Genomic DNA, 19051 nt, shown 5'->3' with positions numbered 1-19051 from the left:
GACAGTTTTCTAGCTCAGTTGGTTACGGAGAGTGTCTCAAATCAGGATCACAAAATTTTCAGTATAGTTCAATAATGCTAAATAGGCATGGCAATGGGTACCCGCGGGTACGGTTTTTACCTTCCCCGTTCCCCATACCCGAATCATTGATAAATACCTGTTCCCCGCCCATTACCCGACGGGGATGAAAAATTGAACTCAAACCCCGTCCCAAATGGGTTCGGGTATCCCCGAACCTTGCCCTGTCCTGCTGAACCTTACCCGAACCCAAAATTTTCCCGAACGCTGACATACATACAATACAAAAAATTTCAAATAATAAAGTACAAACCAAAATTATCAAAACCATAAATGAAACATAGCAATATAAGATGTGTAGAACTTGAAAAGTTTGGAATGGAATTGAGAGAGAAGGAATCATTACTGCTTGTTGGGAAGTGAAATTATTGGAAGTGAGAAAGAGAATTAGGTGGAGGTGGAAGTGGCAAAGACATGAAGTAGGAATTGGGAAGCGAGAAGATGAGTTATATGATTTGTGACATTATAAATAAATAGGGGTAATATAGTAATTTTATATAAACGGGCGGGTTCGGGGACGGGTTCGGGGTGGGTACCAATATCTCCGTTACCCGCCCCATCCCCATGTTTTGTAATCGGGGAAAACCCAAACCCAGTCAAATCGGTTTTTCCCGTCAAACTCAGGGTGGGTTCGGGCGGGTACTCGCGGGTACGGGTTCTGTTGCCATGCCTAATGCTAAACGCAATTTTACAAGTAAATTTGATATTATGCATTTACCTAAAAGTTTAAGACATTATATTTATAAATCTTCATTCTTATTTATATGTCCAACCTTTATTTTATTAAATAATAAACTTTTAACTTCAATATAATTCGAATATGTTATTATAAACGAAATAAATTTCTTCACAATTATATATTATGTATAGTATTTCTTTGGTAGACATGAAAAAGATGAGTACCATTTCTTATAAAAAAAGAAAAGAAAAGATGAGTACCATTAAACAAGACAAAATTAATTTAAAAATAATTAAATATAAAAATTTATGCCATATTATAAATTAAAAGGGTTCACCTTTCTTGTGTCACTATCCCCTTGCACCCGAAACATCATGCGAAGGGTCATTTTTCTCTGCTCAACTCTCCCTATCACTTTCCATCTGTGACAAAATATTGTGCTAATTAACAGTTGCATTCCTTGCAACAAAAGCTCTTAAATTTCACAAGTTGCAAAATAATGATTTCTGATTAGGACACAACTAGTAGCTAGAGTTCCCTGGAAACCAATGAATGCTAGCTGTAAATTTAGAATCCGGATTGAATTGTAGTTCAAATTGATGAAGTTCGGTTCGATCCCCCACAATTGCGATCAGGAGAGGTTGAAACCACCTGATGCCAGAACTGACCCCCGAATCAAATTAAACTGATGATGAAAGCAAAAATTGATGAAGTTTTGCAGTCAAATTAGATTTAAATGTCGGAAAGTTTTGACTTAAAACAAACATTTTATTTATTTATTTAAATTACTTTAAGTCTGGATTATCCAATTTTAATCAAATTTAATCTGACTACATGACCGTGACGGCATAGTATTCGGCTCACTGTACCGTCTAATCTGATTCAGGGATCAGTTATGACATCAAATGGTTTCACCCCCTCTCAATCGCAGTTGCGGGAGCGAACCGTAGTCCTCCCTACCAAGTTCAGCGTCAATCACCACTGAATCAACTAAAGATTGATTTGATGCTAGCTTGTTTTGTCATAAATTAATATAAAAAAAGTATTATATTTTAAAAATAAAAGAATTAAGCGTAATGCCGCAGATCAAAATTCAAGACGTTGCATTATGATAATAGTGATTAATCTTTATCGAAAATTTTATGTGATGATAATTTTTTTTATATCAACCGAATTCTTTTCAAACGTAAGATTCAGAAACAAACTCTAACCATTTAATTTAAGAGTCTCAAATTCATTATCACTTAGAACCAATTCATTTTCACTAAAACTTTACTAATTTCACACACAAGCTCTAATAGATATTTCCATTCAAATTATATTTATCAAATTTTGGATTGTCACGTAGTTTAGGTACTTTTGGAAGATTATGCCATGTGGACACTTAAATCTCCACCGTTCATTTCACTCACCATTCCTCTATTTATTCAATATCACTCTCACTCTCCCTCTTAATATGTCTTAGTGTCACAACTTTTTGTTCTTCCTTAACATTCCTCTGCCTTTGCCAAAGTACACTACCCTCCCCTGCATTTCGCCACAACTTCACATTCTTCTTTCAATTCAACTATGTCTTCCTTAGAGTTAGAACTCTCTAAAGAGGTCAGTACAAAGAGAAAAAAATATTTTTAAACATTCTTAAAAAATGTTTTTGTCACACTTTGTTGTGTTGATCACTAAATGTATCTTTTGAGCATGCATATAAGTCTCATAAAAAATGAATATTAAAAATGTAATTTTTTTTTTTTTTTGAAAATTCTTTGCAGAACAAGTTCATGGAAGAATCAGAATCAGAATCAGAAGAATTGACTCTTGATGGAAGTGTTGATTTCAATGGCCGTCCTGCAATCAGAGCTAAATCTGGAAGATGGGGAGCTGGAATCATCATTCTCTGTAAGCTCCATAAACATAAATTTATTGTGCTTCTTTTTTTAGGATATTTTTGTTATATATATTAATGGAATTTAGTAATGTTGGTTAAAGTGCGATACATCGACTATGAATATGTTCAATGTTTGATATACAAGAGAAGTGACCCATATTCACAACTTATAAGATTTTGAGCGAAGATGTGGTGTCCGATCTCTTGTTGATCTTGGATCAATGGCTTGCAGTTGTTCTGGGCACTTTACACTATCCGACAAGTAATGCATACTCTCTCTAGTCTCTTAGGTATAAGACATTTTTTTATGTATCTAGTCCAAATTTAGGCCAAATACATAACTTTTTTTTATTATTTTTAAGAGTGTATATATTAAACTTTTTATTGGTGAAAATAAAAAATAAAAAAAACATTAATTTTAAAATATCAAAATTCAGCTTTGTTCCATAAAATGTAAATGATACATTATAGCACATATTCCACTTTTTATCAAGAAAAATTGAATCTAAAGAGAAGTGACCCATATTCACAACTTATAAGATTTTGAGCGAAGATGTGGTGTCTGATCTCTTGTTGATCTTGGATCAATGGCTTGCAGTTGTTCTGGGCACTTTGCACTATCCGATAAGTAATGCATACTCTCTCTAGTCTCTTAAGTATAAGACATTTTTTTTATGTATCTAGTCCAAATTTAGGCCAAATACATAACTTTTTTTGGTTATTTTTAAGAGTGTATATATTAAACTTTTTATTGGTGAAAGTAAAAAATAAAAATAAAAAACATTAATTTTAAAATATCAATAACACATTAATAGATTTTATATAAATAATATATATCATATAAACTTTCAATTTTAATAGTAAATTTCATAATAAAATTGTATCTAAAGTGTTATTGCTCAATATAATATTATCAAGATATTACAGCGGTGTAATTTAATCCTGATTCATATAATATAAAAGAATTATATTGCTCTTTGGTTTTTTAATTAAATTTCAAAATTCAGCTTTGTTCCATAAAATGTAAATGATACATTATAGCACATATTCCACTTTTTATCAAGAAAAGTTGAATCTTCATCACTACGATATACACAAAGTACTATAAACTGAAAAATCTTGTTCTATAAGCCTATTGATTCCCGGAAAATTTGAGGAAAAAGTTCACATGCAAATACATTTATGAATATATGATGATGCGTATACGTATAATTTATGATAGCTAAGACCTTGGTGTTAGTGTCGTAGAAGTTTGAGAAACCTTGTTAGTTAAAAACAAAAAAGGTTGATTATAATAAATTCATGAATGACTTGGTTCGGTTGTTGTGTTGTTTTTAGATAGCTTATCACTTAATTATGAGAAGGAGTAGTAGTATTATAGTATATTGAAGTTGCTTTATTTAGGTCTTGAAAACAAGCACATTTTCTAGCTTATCATAGATAAAAGGAAAAAACGACAAGTTTAGGAACGTTGTCCATTTGGTAACAAAAAGTCCAATGTAACAAAAAAATTTGTCAACTTTGTTGCATGCAAATGCAATCAAGCTTGGGAGTGGGAGGATGTGTATGCCAGTGCCTGCCAGCTAGCTCTACTTTCTCCACCGATTTCACATGCTTAAACTTGTTTGCTTGTCACTTAGCCTCAGCTTAGTAAAAAATAAAGGATATTTGATAAGCCGTCTTATAGCGCTTATAGCGAATAAGCTAGTTATTTGAATTTATAGTATTTTGTAAAATTAGTAGTTGAACTAATTTAATTAATATTTTAATTTTTTTTATGAGTAAAATTGGAAGAAAAACTGATAAGCAATAAGTTATTTGAAATAGAGTTCGAAAAATAAGCTATAAACTACTAAAATAAGTTATAAACTCAAAATGAAAAAGTAGTTACCAAACAGAGTTTTTAGCTTATAAGCTATAAGCTAGCTTATTTACCTTCCCAAACATAATTTTTTTTGGAGAGCATTAGATACTCTCTCCGTCTCAATTTATTAAAAACAAAAATAAATAAAAAAACTAATCTTTTTTTCTTAAATTATAAGTAAAAAATCTAATTTTTACTACCATCAATTTTTTTTATAAAAAAAGTTGACTTTTTAGGTTAGTTGAATAAATAATATAACTAGTCTATATTATAGGCAAAATCCATCTGTTATTCAATAAATTTAAAAAATTAGTTGTTTCTTATAATAAGTACTAAAGTAAATACTATTTTTAAAATTTCTATACCAAAAAAAAATAAATACTATTTTTAAAATTTACTTTTACTTATTCTATAAAATTAAATGTTAAGATTTATTTTATTTTGTTTTGTTTTAATTTCTTAATAAGTGTATATTAGAAAAACAAAATTAAAGATTTTTTTTACAACAACAAACCTAACTCTTTAACTTGTGTGATCAATTATTCAAAAATTTAATTTTTAGAACTATATACACATGTTAGCATGAGTCATAGTTATTATAATACTAAACAAAAAATTATACAATAAGTGATTTATATTATTTATTTATTTATAACATTCGAGTCTTTTTTTTTTTTCATTTAGATTTTTTATCTTTTATAACACACACATATAAAAAAAAGTTTTATTTTTTATTTTACATGCATATAATTTATTTTTATTAAATGTTGGATAAACCTTCAAATTGTCAAGACACGATATATTGTGTGTTTATATAATTTGATTTATGGTCTAGGAAGAAAATTTAATTATAAAGAGAAAAGTGAAAAGAGTTTGTGACGAATGTGTGTGGTAACTTAATTAGAAAAGACAAAATGCGGAATGAAGCATGCAAATCAGGGAAAATACTTTCATGACACGTAATTACTGATAAGATTTTGCACTATATGTGTGTGGGTGACATGTGTTATTAATTATGGACACAATAGACATGTAACCAATCTTCTAATATTCATAATTAAATCCCAAAATTAAAGTGTTAAGTTTTTATATTTATAGTATATTTACATGCCCTTAAAAAGGACCCTGATAGATAAGTTATAAGTATATATGATACTTTTTCTTTTACAAGAGATTTTAATTTTTTATATAACTAGCTACCTAGTTATTGAGGGTTAGTTGATTAATGCACGGTGCATGCTATATGGTTCGTTTGTATGTAAAATTGGTATAGATCACAATCATACAATCCTCTTTAGGTTATATATATAATAAGTCGTGTAAGTTAGTGTAGTTCTGAGAATTGAGATATAAAGAATGTGAACAAAGTGATGTGATATGCTTCCATACAAGTGTATAATGCGTGATTCTTTCAACAAAATTTGTTGCAAAATAAAATATCTTTTCTTATTTGCAAAACAATAAAATAAAATATCTTTTAGGTAATTTAGGGGGTGTATTGGATTAAGATTTCACAAGACAATTTTAGCAAAAAAATTCTTGAAGATTTTAAAAGACTTTGTGAGATTGTATGTATTTTATGAGATTTTATAAGACTTTTTTGAATGACTTTTTCAATCAAGATTCTTAACACAAGAATTTGTTAGACTTTATGACACAAACTTTTGAGATTTTGAAGTACTTTATAGACTTTTAAGATTTAAATGAGTCAATAAATTCGATATAAATTCCTTCTAAAATAATAATGAATCAATCAATGAAAATTAATTTTTCCTTAAAAAAATCAACAATCATTAATATAATTAAAAAAAATCAATGAATAAAATTCTACCCAAAAAAATCAATGAATAAACAAAAAAACAATTTATACAAAATTGTGTATAAATTGCCGTAAAAAGTATGAAAATAAATAAATAATGTGTTTAGGCAGTTGCCGTAAAAAGTATGAAAAGCTAAAACAAAATGACAAAATTTGTTTGTGGTTAAAATTTTATTTATACATTTGTGGTTAAAAAAAAAATGATGAACAAGATTCTGTTGCTATTGTTGAAACATGTTGTTGTTGTATATATTTTTAATGTCTATATCCTATAATGAATCGTGACACTATCTAGGTAGGGAGAAAATATAAGCGATTATAAAAAACATGAGATAATCAGGAAACATGAAATAGAAACATGAGGAAAGGTGAAAGAAATAAAAAAAAAATGAGAATCCATCAAAATCTCATGATATGAGGAAAAACTTTTTGTAGCTCAAAATTCACTAAAAAGTCCATCAAAATCCATTCAAATCCTATTTTTTAAACAATCCATCGAAATTAGAATACTTTTGAATACCACAAGACTTTTTGTAAGTTGTAAAGAGTCTTGATTGAATACCACTAAACTTTTTTAAAGTCTTTTTAAAATCCTAATTGAATACCACTAGACTTTTTTAAAGTCTTTTAAAATCCTAATTGAATACCACAGGATTTTGTCATCATAAAAAAGTCTTTTAAAATCCATTGAAATCCTAATTGAATACACCCCTCTTAATTTCCTTTATATGAATTTTGTGGAGAAAAAATTGAAGTGATATTCAATATAATTTATAAATATCCATAATTGTGAAAAATAGTTAACTTTCTGTATCCTATATTTAGATATCCATAAATTTTTTCCTGTAAAATTAACTCAGTTGATAGGATGCAAGAATCAGAATTTAAACTCCGAACATGGATTTGTTGGACCAAACAAAAGTGTCTTCTAGCTACATGATATGAAAGTATATATATAGAATTCATGACATGAAAATCAATAATTAATTAATTAATTAATTAATTAATTTTAAAGAATGGTAGTTGTCAAAAGAAAATTAAAGAATGATTCATTTCCACAAAACCTGCTTTTGGAAGTGTTATATTATATGGCCTCTGAAGCCATTAATAAGAGAGTACGTTCACTGTGCTTTTATAAAAGCAAACCTAACCTAAGCATGCATGCATGCCTAACAAAATATTATAAAATAAACTTGATGGAATATCTTGTGTATGCATATTTTATGGTGGTGACAAAACCAGCAACCCTAAAATAATCGTTGTGATGTCTGATTAGGATTGATTAATTTAGCTTAGCCATGCATAGGTAACATTATATGAAATATTTTTTTTTGAAACGGTCAAAGTTAGTAATTAGTTGTTACTATTAGTATTTTTCACTTTGTCGTGATAACTTACCCTGGACCTTTACTCCTTAACATTATATGAAATATTAATAGCAATAGATTTTCTTTTCAACTTTAGTAAATTATCCAAACTGAATTTGCTGCATATAAAAATCTTTCATTCTACAAGAAGAGTCTAATACAGATGCTGAAAAAACAGAATCCAAAACAACATAAGACATAAACAACAACAAAAATAGTACATGAATACTAAAACAGTAAAACAGAACACCAATTCAGCAGTATACATCTGCTCTGCACTTAGCATAAGTCATGCAGTCGTGTTTAATTTGCTCCATTCATGACAGTTTTAAGAACATGTTGCTAATGATGTTTTTTCGTTATTCGTTGATTGTACATTGATCAGTGAACCAATGTCTGGCAACTCTTGCATTCTTTGGGATTGGAGTGAACCTAGTGGTATTCCTGACAAGGGTGGTAGGACAAAATAACGCAGAAGCCGCTAACAATGTTAGCAAATGGACTGGAACTGTTTACATCTTCTCTCTTGTGGGAGCTTTCCTTAGTGATTCTTATTGGGGAAGATATAAAACATGTGCCGTCTTTCAGGTCATTTTTGTAATTGTAAGTAATGCCTCACATTTTCTCTCATTTTCATTTCCATATACTCTCTTTCATTTCGAGCCGCTGCATTACTTCCTTGACTAATCAAATATGTCTTCTGGCTTGATATATATAACAGGGTCTAATGTCCTTATCCTTATCGTCGTACCTCTTCTTGATTAAACCTAAAGGCTGTGGGAATCAAACAATTCAATGTGGAAAACATTCAAGTTGGGAGATGGGGATGTTCTACCTATCAATCTATCTCATTGCCTTAGGGAATGGAGGGTATCAACCAAATATTGCCACATTCGGGGCTGATCAGTTTGACGAGGAGCACTCGAAGGAGGGTCATAATAAAGTAGCATTCTTTAGCTACTTCTACCTAGCTTTGAACTTTGGCCAGCTCTTTTCAAACACCATTCTGGTCTATTTCGAAGATGAAGGAATGTGGGCTCTCGGTTTCTGGTTGTCTGCAGGCTGTGCCTTTGCTGCATTGATACTGTTTCTTGTAGGCACCCCGAGGTACCGACATTTCAAGCCAAGTGGCAACCCTCTGGCCAGGTTCTGCCAAGTCCTCGTCGCTGCGTCGAGGAAGTTGAAAGTTCAAATGCCATCAAATGGAGAGGATTTGTACAACATGGATACAAAGGAGTGTTCCGCCAATATGAACAGAAAAATCCTCCACACACATGGGTTCAAGTAAGTCATATAAGCTACCTTGAGCTGAAACTACAAGATACTTTCTTATGTAGCTGATGTGTATAGCCGAGGCTGCGAGCATGAAATGCTTCTACCTTGAGCTGAAACAAAATAGATTTTTCAGCATTATCGACCATTTTTTATGCTACTAAACTAAAAAGATTTGATCGATTTTCCATTTTTTTTCTGTGTTGAAGGTTCTTGGATAGGGCAGCGTTTATTTCTTCGAGAGATCTTGATAACCAAAAAGTCGCAAGTTACAACCCATGGCGTCTTTGTCCTGTAAGTCAAGTTGAAGAAGTGAAGTGCATACTGAGACTCCTTCCGATTTGGCTCTGCACCATAATATACTCTGTGGTTTTCACACAAATGGCTTCTCTTTTTGTGGAGCAAGGTGCTGCTATGAAAACCACTGTTTCCAATTTCAAAGTACCGCCAGCTAGTATGTCTAGCTTTGATATCATCAGTGTTGCTGTCTTCATTTTCTTTTACCGTCGAATTCTTGATCCATTTGTGGGAAAACTCAAAAAGTCAGATTCTAAGGGACTTACAGAACTTCAGAGAATGGGAGTTGGACTTGTTATAGCTGTAATAGCAATGGTTTCAGCTGGAATAGTTGAATGCTATAGACTTAAGCATGCAAACCAAGACTGCCGCCACTGCAAAGACTCGAGTACTTTGAGCATCTTCTGGCAAATCCCTCAGTATGCATTTATAGGAGCTTCTGAGGTGTTTATGTATGTAGGGCAGTTAGAGTTCTTCAACGCTCAGACACCTGATGGCTTAAAGAGTTTCGGAAGTGCGCTTTGCATGACATCAATTTCCCTTGGCAACTATGTAAGTAGCTTACTTGTCAGTATAGTTATGAAGATCTCTACCGAAGATCATATGCCGGGTTGGATCCCAGGAAACCTCAATAAAGGTCACCTAGATAGGTTTTACTTCCTCTTAGCAGCCTTGACATCAATGGACTTGATCGCCTATATTGCATGTGCAAAGTGGTACAAGAGTATACAGCTAGGTGAGAAACGCAAAGAGAATGATGAGCCAAGTAGCCTCATAGTCTAATTTACAAGGCACATAATTCAAAGGCAATGCTAATAAGAGAGAGAGAAGGAGCAACTGGCAAACAGTAATCTTGATTATATTTGCCATTTGAAGAAATACTTTGTCGGTTCGCAGAAAGAGAAGCCCTTCTTACACGAGTCTCCGATTCTCTTGCAACTTTAATCTGTATTTATGACATGGATTTTCAGTCTATGTTCTTCAAGCCTAGTTGTGTAAACTAAAACACCATGAGACTATGACTGTTTTAGGGTCCCAAGAAATTTCCCTTCTTTCCCATTTGTAAGTTCCATTGATAAATATGAGTTAAATATGTTGTTTGGATTTTCAACATGTGATGTCTCCTTAATGTTTGGTACAATCAAAGAAAACCTGAATTTACAGCAGCATACCTAATGTCATAATATCACTTAAGAAGAACAAAATAAGGCACTAAATTATAATGCTTGCAGTATATTTTATAGCATAAATTATGAACAAGATCACTTGCAAAAAATGACAACATAAACATTTGATTCAAGAAATTTACTAAATGCACTCAAAGGTACCAACAATTATGCCAGCAGCAATACAAGGTAGGAACTTGTAGTAGTAAACAATGGAATTAACAATACTATTATGACAAGTATGTTAAAAAAATAGCTAGTAAAAACAATTCATGAAAACCATAGTAATTCCTTATCAACAAATCATTATTTGCATTACAAAAGCTCTGAAACTATACAACTTGTTTCACATGAATAAGTAACAATTCAAACTATCATTCATAGCAAGACTTAGTTACAAGAGAGAGAGAGAGGAAAAGAAAATACTATTCTACACTCGTGAGAAAGAAAGATAGAACCCTTTAAAGAATAATTTTATTCATGAACCTCGCGAACTTGAAGGTGGTGAATGGATTCATCACGCCAAATTGGTTGCGCTCCGCTTTGAACAAGAGTAACATATTGTCCCTCATTTAAATGACCTTTACTCTGCAGCATGAGGAAGACATTCCGCATCATTTAAAAAAATGTCCATAAAGAAAGGAAGATGTGTGCAATTTATTATGGAGATATCACTCACCAATAGTAGCTTTAGAGCTCTAGCAAAAGTCTCCTCAGCATCATTTGAAAATTGCATGTATATAGGCATCACACCATGATAAAGTCCCAACCTTTGCTTAATCCTTCTTCTGTGATAGTGAAATAGGAAGTTATTGATGCAAAAGATTGTTTAATTAGCACCTATTGCCTCAAGATAATATACAAATGATCAAGCAAGGAACATTTGCTATTTATGTTCAAAATCAAAACCATAAAAAGTACTATTCCTCTTAAAAAAAAAAATAGAAAGGACAAAGGTATAGGTTAAGGACACATGCTGCTAATACTCACTCATTTGTGAATGCAAATATTGTCGAGTAGGGCCTATAATGGCTCAAAAGAATAGCCATGGATCCAGTTCTGGTGAACACAATAATAGGAGTATTAAGAGTATTAGACATAGTTGTTGCATGGAAAGCAAACATTTCTCCCATATGGCTCTGTCAAAAAGTAAACATGCGAAACTAATTAGGTTTTAGGATATTATCAACCAAATCTATGACAGTAAATCTTCTACGCTAAGTAACATGCGAAATAATCCTTAGGAACTACATATTTCTGAACTAAGTACGTAGTACCTTGTGGGAACTCAAATGATTAGGATAAGCATCACTTCTTAAAACAGTAGATTCATTCCTTACAGCCACGGCATGCATAACTTTAACAGCTTTCAGTGGAAATCTGAAGCAGTTATAATCCTTTTAAAATGAATTTATAAAATTAAAAATGTTGGAAAAAAAATACATCAAATGCATCACTCATCAGCACACGACACATTCAGTTAAAATAAAAAAGGAACCAAGGTCACCGAGGAACAGCAAACACACTTTCCATGTGCAGTTTCTCCTGAAAGCATGACAGCATCAGCACCTTGTCTTACTGCAATAGCAATGTCTGAAACTTCCGCCCTAGTTGGTGTCGGATGAATAATCATGCTTTCGAGCATATTTGTTGCCACAATAACTGGTTTTTGCATTCTGCGACATCTTCTAATGATGTCCTCCTGTTTTATTAAAAACAGGAATGAATACAAAGTGAAATTTAGAACAGCTACATAAATTACTATGTTATTAGATTTTTCTGGTGACAGAAGCTACTGCATTCCTAATAATGTACACATAACCATGATTATCAAACATATTATGTAGATTATCTGACGAAATAACCTATACGCATGTCACCAAAATGGCATACATATCATGTTCTGAGCATCGGATTACCTGCAATAAAGGAACTTCCTCGATCGGAAGTTCAGCTCCAAGGTCCCCACGAGCAACCATAGCCTGCAAAATAAATAGAATTCAAAAGATGAAACTGGATACTACACACAGATAAATACCATACTTTGGTCTATACAGTTGCATAATCTTAATGACTTTCTCCAAAATTTAGACTATGTCGGAAAATAGGTAATATCTACAAGACCTGATCTGAACGGTGAGGAACTAACCCCATCTGAAGCTGAAAGTATGGAATGAAGATTTGGTATTGAATCTGCACTTTCAATTTTTACAATCACATGTATATCAGCATTGTGTCCTACAGAAAATAAAGATTTACAATTAGTTTTTAACGAAGAAACGTACGAACCAGATAGATCCGCACGCCTGTATAAACAAGCATAAAAAGGAAATTAGACAGCAGAAAAATAATTACTTTTGAGATAGTCTTTTAACTCATAAACCACTCTAGCATCCTTGACAAATGATACAGCATAGAAGTCTACTTGATTGTCTACCCCAAACTTGATATCTTCCCAGTCCTTCTCTGTGAAGTTAAACGCACGGTAGCATAAAATTGTGAACTTCATTTGCATACTAACAGTACAGTACCTATATTCAAGTAGTTGAAACCTATTGCCTCTCAGCAATGAATCTACCACAAATACAATAGAATTATACCAGTTATGGAAGGAAGTGTTGCACTTTTTCCACGGACATTCAAATGGCGCCTAGATTTCAGCTCTCCGCCATCAATTACTTCACATTTAACCAAGTCTTTTGTCTTTGACTTAACAACAAGAGACATCATTCCTCCTAAAATAACAATAAGAGATTAAAAAAATAAAAACTTCTTAATTTGCAGATAATTGAACTAGGTCATTATGCAACAGTTGAATAAATCCCTCTAAAATACAGTAACACTTAACACAAGTCTACACAATTCAAGGTTAATTTCAAATTTCAGAATACACATAGAGTACCATACATACTCACCATCGACGAGAAGTACATCTCCATCCTCAACATCATTGACAAAATCATCATAATTAACACTAACAGTATCTTGTGTGCAAACCCCTCTATTATTAGTGAAATTGAATGTTTGCCCCTCTTTGAGTAATATTGGTTGTGGCACATCCCCACTTCTAACTTCAGGACCCTATAAAGAAAATCAGTTAATGTCATTGCCAAGACACTTCCAATTTCTTAAATTATTATCGTGTCAGTGTCGTGTGTGGTGTATATGTGGTTAATTATGCAATGCATGTATAGAGAAGAAAGGGAATTGATTTAACCTTGGTATCAAGCATGATGGAGATAACTCTGTCTTGAAATTGAGAATTGTATTGTTTAACAAAATCAATAGTTTTCTGGTGGGAAGTGTGGTCTCCATGTGACATATTCAAACGTGCAACATTCATTCCCATATCTGCAAGTTTCCAAATCATGTCACGTGAGCTAGTAGACGGACCAATTGTACAAACGATTTTAGTTTTGGTGCGTTCATCTGATCCTTCAACTGTTCTTCCTATACCATAAAGTAAAGAAGAGTTGTTGTAGTAGTCATTGCCCTGTGCAAAATAGAAACAAATAGAACTCTTATAAGTTAAATAATTAGGTTGAAGAAAATAGTGGTAAATAATTACTTACAGGAGGAGGAGGAGGAGGAGAGGTTAGTTGGGCTATGGTGAGAGTTGAGCTGCGTTTGGATGGAGGGGGCTTAGAATGAAATGGAAGTTGTTTTTGAGAGATTGAATTGGAGGAAGTGAGATTGATATTGTTGAATAGAGAAGACGCAGTGGAAGAAAGATGAATAGTTGCTGCCATGGTCAATGATTGGATGATGAGTGATGAATGAATGAATGAATGAATGACACAGTCACAAACAAACAAAGAGTGTTGAGTTTATTTACTTGCGACAATATTATATTATAATAAGTAAAGTCTGTGTCTTTTGTTTTGTCTGCCTTGCCCCCACTCGCAGCAGGGCTGTTCAGAATAAGCAGGTGCCATAAGGATATTCTGTGTACATGAATACTATGCAACTGCTGCCATTACTTATCTGACTATAATCTGGGATTCAGTCCGGTATGAATCTGAGTCATTCAAATCTTTTTAAGTTGATGTTGACTGCAAGTGGTAATTAAGATGAACGGATGAGATCTCACTGCAAAGAAAATGTTCATAATCTAGAGTTCAATACCTATGTGATGTGAGTGACTAATCACTGGTATTGTGGCCTACTGTATTTGACATCATTGTAAATTTGATGTGGTGAGATTAAAATTAACTTGTTTCACCCTCCATTTTAAGCAATCTCTAGATGTATCTGCATTCGATTCATTATCACCTCTTTCTTTCACCCTCCATTTTATGTCATTCACATGAAACATGAAATTAGTGTGGAGTGACATCCCCTATACTAATTTCAAGCTTGATATTGATAGATCATTTATTAATAGTGGGGGTCTAATAAGGGATTCTTGCCTTCTCTCATTTCCCTTCCGTTGAATCAAACAGTCTCTCGTTTTCGTTGTAATTTATATTCTTTCTAAAGAAACAAACTTCCTAAGAAAATTGAAACATGGACTGGAATGAACCTGCATCATAGGCCTCCCATACTGCTCTCAGGCCCCCAAAAATCCAAAAATACCCTCCACTTTAGTTCGGAAGTTAAAACACACATTACATGTTCTTTGGTCTCAAATGAAGCTATGTTGATTTCATGCCTTCAAAACGTCAAAAAATTGCTTCTTCTTTTTATAACAATGAAGGTAGAAAGGAAATGAAAGTACAATTTTCAACAGTTAACCTAAAAATGTACCTTTAAAAAGATATGTTGTAAGATATCTTTCAAAATGCAAAATAAAAAATTCCAACTTTTACCCATTTCAAAAGATAGGATCTCAACAAATCATGCTTAGGAACGTATCTTCCAAAACACGTTGTTAAGGATATTTTCAAAACTTTATGGTGTTGGAATCACATGATGCCAGAACTGACCCTGAATCAGATTAAACCGGTAATGAAAGCCAAAACTTTAGGGTCTTGTGAGCAATTCAGGGGACCCAAATAGCAAATTTCAACGGTAAAGCTTGTAGGCTTGAGCCCATTCATTAGTTGCTTTCCTTTTCCTTCACATCTTTTCTCTTCCACCAAAAAAAAATAAAAAATAAAAAATAAAAATATCATCTTTCTCCCTCAGTCTGTAGCTAGCTGGTTGGACATGGTGGTTCTGCTTCTTCACCTTTCATTCTACTTCTAAGTTCTAACTTCAAACCTCTCTCTACAAACCCAACCAACAACAAACTCACTATGAAACTCTCCCTCAAGTTCCACAACAACGATGAAAATCAACAAACTCAAATAATGACAGCAAAAGTACCAATAACAATATTCAACAACCCTTTAATTTCAACCATCACTGCCACAGGTAACTCAACTTCTGATTTTTCATTCTCACTTTCAACAAATTTCCCATCAGGTCCAACCTTCAAACTCTCTTACACTCCTCCCATCACCACCACAACAACAACAACCTCATCTCCTCCTTTCTCTATCTCCCTTAAATCCGGTTTAGGCCTTTTTGGTTCACCTCATAATTCCCCTCTTGTCTTCTCCGCAAATTTCTCACCTTCTTCTTTTTCCTCTTCTACCCCTCTTCTTCCTTCTTTTTCCTTACACTTTAAACCCCAATTTGGTCATTACTCTCTTCACAAAACCGTTTTCTCAGATTCTAACACTAACACCAACACCAACACCAAAACTGTTTCTGATTCTAACCCACTTTCTGATTCACCTCAAATTGAAAAGGGTTTTGTTCCTTTTCCAAATGGGTCTTCTTCCGGTTGGCAAAATTTGAAATTGGAACCATTTGGTGAAAACAATAAAAACAACGACAACAACGTTGTTGTTGGTGTTGGTGTTGGCCCAGATGATAAAAACAGTGAAAAATGTGGTCTTTCGCCTTGTGTTGCTGTTATGACTAAGACGGTTTTACCTGTGACACAAGGTTTGTTGTTGAATTTTCGTTGGGGTGTGAATTTTCCGGGGAAATCAGGGTTGAAAGTGCCGTATTTGACAGTGAATAAAATTGGGTTGGAGAGAGTTGAGGAAGAGAAGAAAAATGAGTTGAAGATTGATAATTGTGAAAGTGATTTGCAGATGCTGAAAGAGAGGAAAATGGATTTGGAGAATGTTGAGAAGGAAAATAAGGAGTTGAAGAGAGTGTTGGATGAGATGAAAATGAGAGTTTATAAAGGGAAGGTTGAGAAGCTGCAGAATTCAGGTGAGAGTTTTGAAAGTTGGAGAAGTAATAGAAATGGAAGACAAGATAATGAGAAAAAACAACCAAATAAGTTGCAGAATACTATTGTAGTGAGTGATTTGGAATCTGAATTGGAAAAAGCTATTAAAGCTGCTTCTTCTTAGCAAAGAATCAAAGGTTATTGTTATTTACAATTTTTCATTGTTTTTCAAAATACTTTATATGTTTGGCTGCGTTGCATTGCATTGCAGTGGCATGTGTCATGTATGTATATGTATGTATGTATACTCAAGATAGATTTTAAGTTAGTTGATGATAGCATCAATGATGTTGCTGAGGATCTACCGGATTTCGGTTCCATAATTCATGAATATAAGAAGTTATTCCCGATCTCTTGTTTCAATTCTCGTGTAGAGTTTATTAAGAGGAATGCTAAATTGCTAATATGATTTTTCATAGATTAGCCAAGGCGACCATATCATACACAAATACTACTTAGTCATGTATTTGTGATATTTCAACATGTATTCGAGATTTGATTATTAATGAAATGCGTTGATTTATATTTGTCACATTACAAACCGTACAAATACATAATACCTATGGGTTAACAAACCTACAATTCCTTCTTATTTCTCCTTCATCTCCTGTAAGAACATTAATATTTCCCATCTTAATCATAGACTTAGCAAATGAATCAAAGAAAAGTTTTTCATTAGAGGCATAACCCCAAACTTGCTCCCTAATCAATCCATGCAAGTAGTCTTGGCTGATCAAAACATTATCAGAACCTAACAATCCTTTTCCTTCAAGAATGTTTATGAAGTAATGGTTATCAAACCTTTTTGGTGTTTGAAAATCAAGGGGTGCAAATTTGTCGTCCCTTCCCGTAACAGGACATATAGACCGTAGGATTCTTCTGAAGTTTGTGTATCGTTTGTAGCGATCATATTCGTAACCATGGTTATATTCCTGTTTTGTTTCATAGATCCTCTGCTTGAAACTTACACATCTTGCCCTTCCTATAGTATGGCTACCTGGTTGTCGAATCATGAATCAAAATTTATTATGAATTGTAAGATACATTATCAAGAAAAATATATGATAATTTGAAGTCAACAAATTTTATATACTGATAACCATGCCTTACTACATCATTTGGTGCTTACGATTGTGATGATAAAAATACCTGATAGAACCACCAAATCTTCAATATCTAGACCCTGTTGCTTAAAATTATTAATTAAAGCCTCTAAAGAAGAATTTGGAGCAGGGATGAATAGGTTGGCTCCACTGAAACTTGACTCAAGGGAATCCTTCCTCCCCAGCCAGACTTCCCATCTTGGTCCTCCTCTCTTCAAAACAAACCATAAAACATTGGTTTATTTTATGGTGACCCTATCAGTGTTTCAAAAACCGAACCGAACTGGACGATTGCATCTTGAACAACCTTTGATACAGTTCAGTTATTTTGACAATTTAATTCTAGTTAGAGTGGTTTAAGGCCATGACCTAAAGGTTTTGACAATTTGATGTCAGGTTCGGTTTTTAAAACATTGATTGCTAGAGCGGATGCAAAGAGAAAGACTAGAGAGAAAAGGTAGAGATGAGTACCAATTCAACAGCATCACGAGCAGCCATAGCAAGAATATCAGCACATGAAACAGTGAGAGGACATTCTTCTTCCAGTAGATACTTTATCTTATCAATGACTTCAAATCCACGTAAAGAGTTCAAATTTGGCCCTGCTAGCTTCTCACTTGTCATGCCTTCAACACTGTCTAAAAGTACCGATGCATCGCACCCCTTGTTTTCATTTTCGTCAACCAACAATATAAGACAAATAAAAAGTTAAAACAAAGAACAATTGAAATCATCACATAGGTCTAACGCAAGTGGTTGGTGCACAGTGTGTGGATATTGTAAATTTTGAAGCAAAGAGTTTGATTTGTGGAAATGTAATCGAAGTAATTACCATAACAAAACAATCATGGAAATGTAATCGAAGTAGCGACGCTGCTAAACGTGGATCTTTCAAAACTGCTACCGCCATGTTATGTCTCACAATATCTTCAGCTAAGGGACATTTTTCCTTATAGTACTCATGAACAAGAAGTTTACTACTCCTTAGAGTGTGAACATTGGACAAAATAGTGATTAAGATCAGTAATAGTCTCATAGGTTCCATTGAAAGAAAATGGTGAACAAATGGAAATGGAATGTTGCAATAGTCTTATATGGTAAATGTGCATAGTTTTTAAAGGTTTAATATAGTTGTTTTCTTGCATAGTTTATTGGTATATTGTTTCTACATTTTCAAACCAACTTTTTAATAGAGAATTTCATCAGGTGATTTATTTCACCTAGAGTTGATGCAACCAACTTGACCTATTTTTTTTAATTCCATTTTGGAGATAATTTCTTTCATTTGCAACAAA

General features: G+C 33.1%; 4 protein-coding genes across 5 annotated transcripts; 2 read left to right on the top strand and 2 right to left on the bottom strand.

Moving 5' to 3' along the window:
• The first annotated feature begins 2205 nt into the window (after nt 1-2205).
• On the top strand, nt 2206-10371 carry LOC123911337 (protein NRT1/ PTR FAMILY 7.3). Its single transcript, XM_045962741.1, has 5 exons — nt 2206-2359; nt 2524-2650; nt 8075-8292; nt 8411-8973; nt 9171-10371. Exons 1-5 carry the CDS (start codon nt 2327-2329, stop codon nt 10039-10041), a joined length of 1812 nt encoding a protein of 603 aa, XP_045818697.1. The 5' UTR covers nt 2206-2326; the 3' UTR covers nt 10042-10371.
• A 322-nt stretch (nt 10372-10693) lies between these two features.
• LOC123911338 (pyruvate kinase isozyme G, chloroplastic-like) lies at nt 10694-14411 on the bottom strand. Of its 2 annotated transcripts, none has more exons than XM_045962742.1 (12): nt 13997-14411; nt 13642-13917; nt 13340-13505; nt 13025-13159; nt 12780-12890; nt 12574-12662; nt 12344-12406; nt 11951-12126; nt 11702-11804; nt 11415-11563; nt 11104-11212; nt 10694-11012 (listed from the first exon to the last, which is right to left on the bottom strand). In XM_045962742.1, exons 1-12 carry the CDS (start codon nt 14171-14173, stop codon nt 10899-10901), a joined length of 1668 nt encoding a protein of 555 aa, XP_045818698.1. In that variant the 5' UTR covers nt 14174-14411; the 3' UTR covers nt 10694-10898. The 2 variants fall into 2 exon arrangements, with proteins under 2 accessions (XP_045818698.1, XP_045818699.1); XM_045962743.1 differs by having other exon boundaries at nt 14003-14251.
• A 1062-nt stretch (nt 14412-15473) lies between these two features.
• Nucleotides 15474-18286, top strand: LOC123911339. Its single transcript, XM_045962744.1, has 2 exons — nt 15474-16790; nt 18153-18286. Exon 1 carries the CDS (start codon nt 15662-15664, stop codon nt 16775-16777), a length of 1116 nt encoding a protein of 371 aa, XP_045818700.1. The 5' UTR covers nt 15474-15661; the 3' UTR covers nt 16778-16790; nt 18153-18286.
• LOC123911340 (peroxidase 20) lies at nt 17047-18926 on the bottom strand. The gene is made up of 4 exons (XM_045962745.1): nt 18589-18926; nt 18228-18419; nt 17803-17968; nt 17047-17650 (listed from the first exon to the last, which is right to left on the bottom strand). Exons 1-4 carry the CDS (start codon nt 18799-18801, stop codon nt 17214-17216), a joined length of 1008 nt encoding a protein of 335 aa, XP_045818701.1. The 5' UTR covers nt 18802-18926; the 3' UTR covers nt 17047-17213.
• Between the last annotated feature and the right edge of the window lie 125 nt (nt 18927-19051).

This window comes from Trifolium pratense, linkage group LG2 (assembly GCF_020283565.1).
Source record: "Trifolium pratense cultivar HEN17-A07 linkage group LG2, ARS_RC_1.1, whole genome shotgun sequence".
Lineage (NCBI taxonomy): Eukaryota > Viridiplantae > Streptophyta > Magnoliopsida > Fabales > Fabaceae > Trifolium > Trifolium pratense.
Note: the sequence above shows the minus strand (reverse complement) of the source record. Positions and strands in the feature narration are given on the sequence as shown.